This window comes from Vidua chalybeata, chromosome 3 (assembly GCF_026979565.1).
Source record: "Vidua chalybeata isolate OUT-0048 chromosome 3, bVidCha1 merged haplotype, whole genome shotgun sequence".
Classification (NCBI taxonomy): domain Eukaryota; kingdom Metazoa; phylum Chordata; class Aves; order Passeriformes; family Viduidae; genus Vidua; species Vidua chalybeata.
In genome coordinates, this window is record NC_071532.1 from 113,447,908 (window position 1) to 113,459,448 (window position 11,541).

General features: G+C 70.0%; 1 protein-coding gene across 2 annotated transcripts; it reads left to right on the forward strand.

Annotated features, from left to right (window-relative positions):
* The first annotated feature begins 1,429 nt into the window (after positions 1-1,429).
* On the forward strand, positions 1,430-8,453 carry EMILIN1 (elastin microfibril interfacer 1). Of its 2 annotated transcripts, none has more exons than XM_053939521.1 (8): positions 1,430-1,702; positions 3,527-3,652; positions 4,069-4,277; positions 4,353-5,984; positions 6,940-7,047; positions 7,161-7,178; positions 7,511-7,645; positions 7,902-8,453. In XM_053939521.1, exons 1-8 carry the CDS (start codon positions 1,551-1,553, stop codon positions 8,231-8,233), a joined length of 2,712 nt encoding a protein of 903 aa, XP_053795496.1. In that variant the 5' UTR covers positions 1,430-1,550; the 3' UTR covers positions 8,234-8,453. The 2 variants fall into 2 exon arrangements, with proteins under 2 accessions (XP_053795496.1, XP_053795495.1); XM_053939520.1 differs by lacking the exon at positions 1,430-1,702 and adding an exon at positions 1,727-3,457.
* Positions 8,454-11,541: the final 3,088 nt, after the last annotated feature.

Below are 11,541 nucleotides of genomic sequence, written 5' to 3' on the forward strand. Positions count from 1 at the left end.
GCGCTAATGACAGCAGTGACAGCTCGTGCGGCTGGGGACAGCGGCGGCGCCGCGGGGCTCCGGCGGGACGGGCTCCGCTGGCCTTGGCAGAGACGCGCTGGGGCGTCTGGAGGCACGCCCGGAGCTGCAGCGTACTGCAGCGTGCCGGGACGCGCTGGGGTGGGCTGGGGGCTCTGGGGGCGTGCGGAGGGGTCCCGGCAGCGAGACCCCCCCCGGGGTCCTGCCCGCTCCCCGTCCCTGTGCCCCCCACGCTCGGCCGCAGAGCCCCAGCGCGGTCTGGAGTGGCCTGGGACACGGCAAAGACACGGCCCCCGTGGCCCCCGCAGCTCCCCATGGCCCCATCCCTGTGCCCCCACAGCCCCCCATGGCCCCCCACAGCCCTCCGTGGGCCCCGCAGCTCCTCATGGCCCCCCGCAGTTCCCCATGTCTCCCCATGGCCCCCACAGCCCCCCATGGCCCCCCATAGCCCCCCACAGCCCCCCATGGCCCCCGCAGCTCCCCATGGCCCCCCATAGCCCCCCACAGACCCCCATGGCCCCCCATGGCCCCCACGGCCGCTGAGGGCCCAGAGGAGGTGACACCATCCCCCCTCGGGAGCACCAGGGCTGGCACCTGGCCCAGCCCAGCCCCGGGCCCCTTCCCCGGTGTGTCCCTCCCCCGCATCCCCCTCCCCCCTCCAGCTGCCGCCAGCTGTTTGTGCTTAACCCTCTCTCGCGGCTCCCCGGGGCAGGGGGGTTCCCGCGCCCTGACGTCACCGCGGGGCCGGGGCCAAGGCGTGATGTCACCGGGAGGCCGTGACGTCACCGCGAGGTCCGGGGAAGCCATGGCATCACCGTGGGCTCAGAGCCACGGCGGCGCGGGGCGACCGCTGGCCTCCCAGTGTCCCCAGCGTCCCCCGTGCGGTGTCAGGGTGGGGCTGGGGGCTCGGTACCGGCACCGGGACGTGTCACCCGGCACGGGGTCACGGGCACGCGGGGACGTGGCACTGCGGGACGCGGCGCCGGTGCCGGGACACTGTGGCTGCCGTGCCCAGCGCGGGGCTGAGGAGCGGGGCCACCGGCGCTCGGGGAGACCGTGCGAAGCCGGTGGCGGAGCCGGCGCTAGCGGCGGAGCGGCGGCCGCGGGGGGACCGATGGCCGCGGCGTGCGCCGGTGCCGCGGCGGTAGCCCCGGCCGCCTCGCCGGCCGCCCGCGCCCTGGCCCCCTGCCCGGCCTCCCTGGCTGCCCCGGCCCCGGCCCGGCCTAACGAGGAGCAGATGTGGCGGCGGCGGGGCCGGCGGGGGCCGCGGTGCCCGGCGCGGCTCGGGCGGGGGCCGCGGCGGGCAGGAAGCGGGGGGCCCCGGGGACCCCGCCGGCGGGCAGCGGCGGCGGGGCGGCTCTGGTGGCGAGGGGCTGGCCGAGGGGCGGCCGGGGGGAGGGCAGAGCCGAGCCGAGCCGTGCCGAGCCGCCCAGAGCCGCGGAGCCGCGACGGGACACCACATGCGGTCCTGAGCCGCGCCGGACCGGGCTGACCGAGCCGAGCGGAGCCGAGCGGAGCCGCCCCAGCCCAGCATGGCACCCTGGCTCTGGCCGTGCCTCCTGGCCGCGCAGGCCCTGGCCGCCAACTTTCCCTCCCGGTATAGCCTCTACACCGGCGGGGCCGCCCCGCTCGCCCCCGGCCCGGCCGCGGCCCACAGCGGTGCCCGGGCCGCCAGCCGGCACAGGTAGGAGCCACGAGCACCGGGACGCACCGGGGCAGCGGGGACACGGGCTGCAGCCCCCCCCCCCCAGCAATGCCACGGGAATCCCGGCGCCGGGCAGGCACCGGCACGTGCCACGTCCAGCCCGGGGGCGGCGGGAGGGGCGGCGGGTCCCCTAAGCGGGGGCGTCACCCCCGGGCCCGGGACGGGTGGGCAGTGGGCGCACGTGGAGGGTCGGGGTGCAGCATTCCGGGCCGGTCCTTCCTCGGCATCCACGCGTGGGTCAGCGCTGCCGGAGAGGCGAACGGGGGCCCGGACCTACCCTGTCCCCATCCCCGTCCTGTCTCGTACCGTGGGCAGCGTGGGGCCGTTGCGGGGGGCGCGGGGCTGGGCACGGCCCCGCGCTGGGTCGGGGTCACAACACATTCACCGCGGACACATCAGCGCTGCAGCAGCGCGGCCGCGGCTGCCCCGGCCCCACGGTGGCCCCGGGGGGGATGGCAGGACCTGGCCGCAGCGTGGGGTCCCCGGGGCGCGGCCGTGGGGCACGGGCACGGTGGAGCCTTTACCTGCGGCTCTGGGGGCTCAGGGGGGCTCTCCGCGGGTCGGGGTGTGCAGCGCTGCATCCCCGCGGCCCGGGGAGCACGGGGGGTGTCCCCAAATCCAGCCCTGCCAGGGGAGCTCTGGTCCCGTCCCACGCCTGGGATGGGGACAGCCCCGGTGCGGGGCGGTGGGACCCCAGGGCAGCCCGGGGGTCCCGGGGCCTCGCGGGTGCGGGGCTGGGATGGCGGGGGGAGAAGAGGGGGGGCCGTCGGTCGGCGCAGGAATTCCCGGCGGCCCCCGGGGAGGAGCTGGAATCCAGCCGGGGCCTGAGGGGAACCAGCCGGGCTGACGGGAACCGGCCGCCGCACCGGGGCCCCGCGGCGGGGACGCAGGGCCGGGGGCCGCTCCCCGGGGGGCTGCCCAGTGGGGCTGGGGGGCCCGAGCGGGGCCCGGGCTTCGGGTCCCGACCATATAAGGCTGCGACGGGGTCCCTGCAACGGGGCCAGGCCGGAGTCCCACGCGGGGGGGCCGGGATCCCCGCAGCCTGTGGCGCTGCGCTGGGGACCAGCGTGTGGCTGCCGCGGCTGCTCCTGCCCCCGCGGCGCTGAGGGGCAGGGAACACGGCGTCAGTGATGGGGCAGCACGCACGGCGCCCGTCCCCGGGCCAGGCAGCGCAGGATGCCCGGTGCGATGGGGTGTGGGCACCCTGCTCCTGGCAGAGCCCCATCCCTGCGGGGCTCCCGAGGGCTGGGGGCTGCAGCCGTTTCTGCAGGGTCGCCAGGCATGGCTGAGAGGCTGTGCTGGGGCAAGACCCGGACCATTAACCCGCCGCAGTGGGCCATGACGGTGCTACCGGTGGGGCTGGTTGGGCAAGCACAGGAGCGCGCCGGGGGATCCGGGGTGTGGCCAGAGGGGCCGGAGTGTGCTGGGGGATCCGGGATGTGCCTGGGGAGCTGGAATGTGCCGGGGAAGGCCTGGGGCAGGGGCTGTTGCTGTGTCTCTGCCGGGGTGATGCCTGGTGCCTACTCAATGCCTGGCGTGTGCCGGGATGCTGTGCACGGTGTGTGCCGGAACAGCGCCCGCTGTGTGCTGGCACGATGCTAGGTCCGTGCTAGGGCAGTGCCGGTGGCTGCTCTGTGCCGGGATGATGCCTCCTGGATGCCAGGACAGCAGGCGGTGTGTGCCCAGATGGTGCCCAGCGTGTGCCACGCTCGGTCCGTGCCAGGACAACGCCCGGTGCGTGCCGGGGCGATGCCGTGTGCTGGCGCGTTCCGGCTGCGTGCCCTGAGCCCTTCCCTCCGGCAGGAACTGGTGTGCCTACGTGGTGACACGCAGCGTGAGCTGCGTGGTGGAGGATGGCGTCGAGAGCTTCATCAAGCCAGACTACCAGCCCTGCGCCTGGGGGCAGCTCCAGTGCCCCCGAGTCCTGGCGTGAGTGGGGCTGGGGGGCTCTGGAGGGGTTCGGGGCGTTCTGGGGGGGCCAGCGCAGAGCCAGGGCGAACCGCGGCCGCCGCCACTGGTGTTTACCCACCCTGGGGTCATGTTTACTTTTGCGCAAGAGTCAGTGACCTCAAGCGGTGCCGGAGGGTGACCGGACACTGTCCCCCACGTCACGCGCAGCCAAAGCCCTGGGGCAGCCCGCAGCTCTCTGGACCAGCGCTGGGACGACGCTGGTGTTGGGCTGGTCCTGGTGACAGGGTGACAGGGCTGGGCAGGGGCAGCCCCCCGGCCGCTGAGCAGACACCGGCGCTGCTGGGTCAAGCCGCAGCCCGTGCTGGCTCTGGTTCTCTGGGGCAGCCCCACGCCCCTCCTGGCCTCCCCCCAAGCCCCGTCCCCGCCGCCCGCAGGTACCGCAGCTTCCTACGGCCCCGCTACAAGGTGTCCCAGCGCACGGTGTCGGAGCTGGCCTGGCGCTGCTGCCAGGGCTACTCGGGGCCGGACTGCAGCGAGGGGCCTTCTCCAGCATCCCCCCAGCCCACCGGCCGTCCCCCGCCCCGCCCCGGCCGCCCCACGCTCTCTGGCTTCGGCAACCCCCTCAGCGGCCTGGGGGGTGAAGGTAGCGCTGGGGCGGGGGATGCGCTGGTGGGGAACGTGCTGTGGCCGTGACCCTGACCCTGGCGGTGCACGGCAGGCGGCGGAGACACGGAGAAGGTGCGGCGGCTGGAGGAGCAGGTGCGGCGGCTGAGCGAGCAGCTGGAGGAGCTGCGGGCCGGGCAGGAGCCGCCCCGGGCGGCTGTGGAGGGGCAGCCCCGGGGCGAGCAGCCGGCTGACGCGGCCGCCCCCGCCGAAGTGCGGGAGGCGCTGAGCCACCTCCAGCGGCGCCTGGAGGAGCTGGAGACCCGCCTGCACCGCAGCGAGGGCGGCCGGGACGGCCCAGGGGCTCCGGGGGGGCCAGGGACGGCGGCGCTGTACGAGCTGGAGCAGCGGCTGCAGGAGATGTGCGCTGCCTGCACGACCGGCACCGAGGGGCTGCGGCGGCAGGCGGCCGAGGACCGGGAGCGGATGCGGGCGCTGGAGAAGCTGGTGAGCTCGGTGGACCAGCGCAACAAGGATGCGGTGGAGTCGGTGCAGAGGCACATCAGCAGCCTGAGCAGCCGCCTGGCCCCCGCCCCTGCGGCTCCCCCGTCCCCGGACGTGCTCCGTCGCCTGGCCGAGCTAGAGCGGCGGCTGGAGGGGCTGCCGGTGCCGGCGGCGGGGCCGGGGCAGGGACCGGTGCTGGCGCGGCGGCTGGCTGAGCTGGAGGGGCGGCTGAACGCTTCGCGCGCCGGCCCGTGGCCCTCCGAGCCCGAGGGGCGGCCGGGGGCGCTGCCGGGGCGCCTGGCCAACCTCAGCCGGGCGGTGGAGGGGCTGGCGGCCAGCGGGGCACAGCGCGGCGCCCGCCTGGACCAGCTCGAGGGGCTGCTGGCCCGCTGCGGCCACCCGTGCCCGGGGCAGGACGGGGAGCTCGGCCCCCACCTCCGGCAGCCAGAGGACGCCGAGGGTCTCTGGGAGGACGGGCTGACCGGGACCCTGGGAGGGCTGCTGGGGGCGCGGGGGGAGGCGCTGGCCGAGGAGCTGGAGCAGCTCCGCAACCGGACAGGGCGGCTGGAGGCGGCTCTGGAGGACCTGAGCGGTGACCCCTGCTCCCGGCCCTGCGCCTCGCCGCCCCCCCGGGAGCCGGAGCAGCTCCCGGCCGGCCCCGCGGAGCCGGAGGAGCCGGATGCCCCGCTGGAGGGCTTCGGCGTCTTCGGGGGCACGTCCCCGTCGGAGCTGCGGGCGCTGCGGGGGGAGCTGGCAGCAGCGCTGGCGGGCCTGAGCGGGCTCAATGCCACGGTGGAGGGGCTGCAGGACGCGCTGGAGGAGCAGGACGCCCGGCAGCGCCAGCTGAGCGCCCTCACCGACCGCGTGGTGGCCGAGCTGGACCAGGCGGCGGCGGCGTCGGCGGCGCGACAGGCCGAGAGCGAGGAGCGGCTGGAGGCGCTGGCGCGGGAGCTGGCGCGGGCCGGGGGCTGCCCCGCGGGGCTGGAACCACGCGTGGCCAAGCTGGAGGGGGTCTGCGAGCAGCTGGAGGCGGTGGCCGGGGGGCTGCGGGGCGTCCGCGAGGGGCTGGGCCGGCACGTGGCGGGGCTGTGGGGCGCCGTGCGGGACCTGAACGCCACGGCCCGCGGCCAGGCCGCCCTGCTGGACAAGGCGCTGGAGCTGCCGCCCCGGCTCGGCGCCCTCAACGCCAGCCTGGGCCACCTGCGCGGGGAGCTGCAGCGCCTGGCACGGCTGGAGCGACACGGTGCGGGGACACGGGGGGACACGGGGGGCTGCGGGGGGACGTGGGGCACTGCAGGGATACGGAGAGCTGGGAGGGTACGGGGCTGGGGAGATGGGGGCATATGGGGCACCGCGGGGGCTGGGGGGGACAGGGCATGGAGGGCATGTGGGGCTGCGGGAACGGTGGTGGAGGTGTGGGGACATGGGGATGTGGGGACACAGGGATGTGGGGACACGGGGATGTGGGGACATGGAAATATGGGGACACAGGGATGTGGGGACATGGAAATATGGGGACACAGGGATGTGGGGATGTGGGGACATGGAAATGTGGGGACACAGGGATGTGGGGATGTGGGGACATGGAAATATGGGGACACAGGGATGTGGGGACATGGAAATATGGGGACACAGGGATGTGGGGATGTGGGGACATGGAAATGTGGGGACACAGGGATGTGGGGATGTGTGGACACAGGGATGTGGGGATGTGGGGACATGGAAATGTGGGGACACAGGGATGTGGGGATGTGTGGACACAGGGATGTGGGGACATGGAAATATGGGGACACAGGGATGTGGGGACATGGAAATATGGGGACACAGGGATGTGGGGATGTGGGGACATGGAAATGTGGGGACACAGGGATGTGGGGATGTGTGGACACAGGGATGTGGGGATGTGGGGACACAGGGATGTGGGGACACAGGGATGTGGGGACATGGAAATATGGGGACACAGGGATGTGGGGATGTGGGGACACGGGGATGTGGGGATGTGGGGACACAGGGTCACCAGGGAGTGCTGCAGTGGGGTGTGGGGAGGCAGGCGCTTGGCCGGGTGATGCTGTGGCGTGGGGCACAGGACCACAGGAGGATCCTGGCTGTGGGGCTGCAGTGTGTGGGGACAAGGGGACGTCACGCATGGGGACACCGGCCGTGGGGCCAAGGTGGCTCTAACACCCTCCTCCCTGCAGGCCCCCCTGGCCCCCCTGGACCTGCTGGCCCCATGGGCGAGACAGGCCCCCCTGGCCCCACTGGGCCCCCTGGCAAGGATGGAGAACAGGGTCCCATGGGCCCCCCCGGTAAGGCTCAGCCCCCCCATGTGCCCCCGACCACGCAGGTGTGGCTGGACCCCGTCCCCGGGGGTCCTGCCCCAAGCTGGCCCTGCAGCAGCCCCTCCTCATCTTTCCTGCAGGGCTGCCTGGAGAGAGAGGTAGGACTGGGGGGCTTGGGGTATGGGGAGGACTGTGGAGGACCGGGGGGCATGTGGGGAGCTGGGGGGGGCTGGGGGCTTGCAAGGGGAGCAGGGAGCAGTCTGGGCTGGCATGGGGAGGCACAGGGTGGCTGGGGAGCAGGGGGCACTGGGGCCGTGGTGGAGTCATGGTCGAGGAGGGCACGGACGCTGAAGGGGTGGGTGTGGAGGGGCCGTGGGGCGTGCCGGGCTTGGGGGACGGGCTGCTGGGCCACAGAGGGTACCAGGGCAGCAGAGGGCTGAGGGGTGAGGGAAGGGGGCACAGGGGTGCCACATCCTGACCCCGTGCCCAGGCGAGGCCGGGGAGCCGGGCTCGGTGCCCCGCGTGGCTTTCTCGGCGGCCCTGAGCACCCAGCGCACGGAGCCGGGCACCGTCCCCTTCGACCAGGTGCTGCTCAACGACGGCGGTGCCTACGATCCCGAGACAGGTGAGGGCACGATGGGGGCGCTCTGGGGGGCTGTGGGGTGGTTCTGGGGTCAGGGATGTCGCAGTAGGGGCTGTGGCGTAGGCGGGGGCTGCAGAGTCACGGGGTGCGTGATGCCGCGTGTGATGGCGGCCAGGGGTTCTCGGATGGTGTCGTGCCTGTCCCGGGACGGCCCACCGACCTCGGGGTGCTGCAGGAGATCCGGCTCTGGGGGCACCAGGGCTCCTGGCCGGTCCCTGACCCCCTCTTCCTGCCGCAGGCACGTTCACGGTGCCGGTGCCCGGGCGGTACCTGGTGAGCGTGGTGCTCACGGGGCACCGGGGCGAGGCGCTGGAGGCCGTCCTGTCCCGCTCCGGCCACGGCATCGCCCGCCTGGACTCGGCCGGCTTCCAGCCCGAGGGGCTGGAGAAGGGGCCCGTGGCCGCTCAGGCCCCCAGCCCCGGTGCCCTGGGCGTCTTCAGCCTCCTGCTGCCGCTGGCGGCCGGCGAGACGCTGTGCGTGGACCTGGTGTCGGGGCGCCTGGCGCACGCCCCCGACGAGCCCCTCACCGTCTTCAGCGCCGCGCTGCTCTACGACTCCGAGGAGCCCTAGAGCTGCCGGGTCCCCCGCGGGGGCACAGCCAGGCCGGGGGGTCCCCACACCCTGCCGGGACCCCCACCCCCACCCCCTTATTTATCAGCACCCCCAGCCCTCGCTGTCCCACCGTCACACACTCCTGCCCCACACCGCCCGCCCGGGCTGCCCTGGCCCCCCACGCCGCCCCCGGCCCCCCACTGCCCCCCACAATAAAGATGCGGCACCGGGTTTTGTACCCGCGGCTCCAGTTCCATCCCTCGCCCGCGGGGGGACGGGGTGGGCAGGGGGCTGGCGGCTGCCGAGGGTCACCGTGCACCGAGCCCAGCTTTGCGCGGCGACGGGGGGGGGTTTGGAGGGGGCGTGGAGGGCGTTTCCAGCTCTTTTGGTTGTGGTGTGACTTGGATGGAGGTGCTGGGAACTTCCAGGTGCTGTAGCCGTGTCCTGCTGTGCTGGGGCACCCCCCAGGCACCCCGTGCCCCCAGGGAGGGGTGTGCTAGAGGGGGCTGGCCTGGCAGGGGTGACAGGCAGGTCCCTGCCCGAGGAGGAATCCACCTCTGGGGGTGCCTTCATCCCCTGCTGTTGGGTCAGCCCCATTCTTCCACTTCAGGGCTGTTGGCTGGGCTGGCCGGGGCTCAGGGTGCTGTGCCCAGCACGGTGCCCTGGCAGGGGCGGGAGGGAGCGCTGGGAGGTCCCGGGGTGTCGGTGGCAGAATAGGCTCCAGCCTGGGTCCGGGGCACTGGCACCAGTGGAGATCTAGGTGGTTTTGGTCATGGTTCCTGTGCAGATACTTTGGTGCAGAAAGATCAGGATTTGGGGCCAGGCAGAGGGGGGGTCCAGCCCCAGTCTGTGCCCCCACTGTGGGAGCTCACTAATGGTGAGGCTGGGACTGAGCCTTTTGTCCTCAGGTGCCATTGGCATCTTCAGTGCCATCAACAGGTGAGCACCAATGGCATTGTCTGTCTGTCTGTCTGTCTGTCTGTCTGTCTGTGTCTGGGTTCTTTAACAGCTCATTGGGGTTGGTGTGGGAGAGGGTCAGCGTTCTGTTAATGCAGCTCCACTGCTGGTGATGTGTAAAAAATGTGTGAGAAAATATCATCAAATCCCAGGATGGTTTCGGTGAAAAGAGACCTTCAGGACCACCCAGTGCCACCCCTGCCATGGCAGGGACACCTCCCACTGTCCCAGGCTGCTCCCATTCCCATTCTCTCCCTGGATCCTTCTCCTCTCCAGGTGAGCACCCCCAGCTCTCCCAGCCTGGCTCCAGAGCAGAGGGGCTCCGGCCCTTGGAGCATCTCTGTGGCCTCCTCTGGACCCACTTTTATCAGCTGAACTTCAGGATCAGTGGGATCTCTGCTCGCAGCCAGCCATCCTGGCGCTGCACAGCCGGACTCTCGTTCTGCCCTGCCCTGGGGCAGCAAATCCTCCCGTGAGCAGAATCTTTGGGAAATTGTTTCTCTGGGGTGGCATTCCCATAGTCAGCAGAAGGTGGAGATCCAGAGCCGTGACAGTAAGTCTTGGAGAGGAGGGAACTGAAAGCTAGGAAGGGCTCAGTCTTTCTGTGTTGTCCCTCCACTTGGAAGATTCTCTGTCCCACCCTGGGATCATCCCTGGGCGATGACGGCTCTGGCCCCTCATTGCCCGTGGGGTGCAAAGGGAAGGAGAGATTCCTGCTGGTGACTTTCTAGGATTTACTGGTCTTAGAAGGATCATTGTCCTCCTGACCATGAGAAGAAAGAGTTCTATAAGGAAAATGGGTGTGAGAGTCTTCCTACAACTCCTAGAATCATGGAAAAGCCCCTGACACCATGGAGTATTCCTGACCATCCCCCAGCACTGCCCAGGCCACCAGTGACCCCCATCCCCAAGTGCCACATCCACAGGGCTTTAAATTCCCCCAGAGAGGGTTCTCCACCCCTGCCTGGGCAGCTGTGCCAGGGCAGGACAGCCCTTTCCAGGTGGGAATTGTTCCCAACATCCACCCTGAGCCTGCCCTGGCCCAGCCTGAGGCCATTTCCCCTTGGCCTGTCCCTGTTCCCTGGCAGCAGAGCCCGACCCCCCCTGGCTGTCCCCTCCTGGCAGGGAGTTGTGCAGAGCCACAAGGTCCCCCCTGAGCCTCCTTTTCTCCAGGCTGAGCCCCTTCCCAGCTCCCTCAGCCCCTCCTGGGGCTCTGGACGCTGCACCCTTCCAGGCCCATGGGACTGTTGTGACCTGCCCGTTCTAAGCTGGATCACTTTCAAGGTTACTGGAGGGTTAATCCCCTGCAGGCTCTGGGGATGGGCAGAGCAGAGCTGTGCGGTGCTGCAGGCTCCTCTTGGCAGAGTAGGATGGGGCTGAGGCAGCTGAGGAAGATTATCCTTTATCCATTGTCCATTTAACCCTCATTATCCATGAACGCTCTCCAGAAGGGGAGGTGGACAATGAGCCACTGAGGAGGGGAAGCTCAGCTGGGTCTGCTGCATCTGCAGCTGCTGGGAACTGAGAGGGGTCCTAATTACCCCTGATAATTAGCTGGAGTTCTGGCTGCTGAGAATTTCGGACTTTCTGTGCTGACAGACTCTGACCCCAGGAGAGCTCTGCATTTGGAGGCCCTGGAGAAGGTTTCCAAAATGGATTGAGAGCGCTGGGATTACGGGTGTGGAGCTGGTTAGAAGTGTGTGATGTCACAGGGTGGAAAATTAGTTTGGGGGTTTAGAATATAGAAATATATAGAGAGCTAAGATGGAGGTTTTAGGGCAGTGGCTGCTCCTTCTTCTTCACCTTCTCCTCCATGGGTTTGGGTGTTTTTTTGTAACTGGACAGAAAAGCCCACCCTGGGGACTTTGAGGGATCAGTCATTGGGTTAGAAGTGAAAATAATTTAGGTGTCATTTCTTAATTGGATAGATTAGCCTTAAAAGACCCTGTACCAAGAGATAGTTGGCCATGTTGTGCCTTGTTAATGAAAGACTGCAGAACTCACCGATGTGAGACTGTAACATAGATAAAAAATAATAAACACCTGAGTCTGAGCACAAATTATTACCTGGGGTGCCTTCAATCCTGACCTTGACAGAGGTAGGAAAAATAAGCTGAAAGCCGGCAGCTGAGGACGGGAGGGAGCCCAGGTGTGCAGGGCTGTCCCACCTCGGCATCATTAACCCCTGGCTTGCCGTTCCTGGGGAGAACTGGAATGGAGTGAGCACGTGAAACTCAAACCAAGGCTGGGATGTTGGGCGTGTTACTCGTCCCCAGGTGCACCGAGAGGCCAGCCCAGGGATCAGCACCCCCTGGCCTCAGGAATTAAGTCCCCCTTGACCTCAGCTCAGGGCTGGGGAACGCAGGGAG

Excerpts from the sequence above, each read along its gene's own strand:
- EMILIN1 (XM_053939520.1), top strand. The coding sequence starts at position 3,270 with ATGCTGTGCACGGTGTGTGCCGGAACAGCGCCCGCTGTGTGCTGGCAC. Across the intron at positions 3,653-4,068 it reads CAGTGCCCCCGAGTCCTGGC|GTACCGCAGCTTCCTACGGC; the intron begins GTGAGTGGGGCT and ends CGCCGCCCGCAG. Across the intron at positions 4,278-4,352 it reads CAGCGGCCTGGGGGGTGAAG|GCGGCGGAGACACGGAGAAG; the intron begins GTAGCGCTGGGG and ends GGTGCACGGCAG.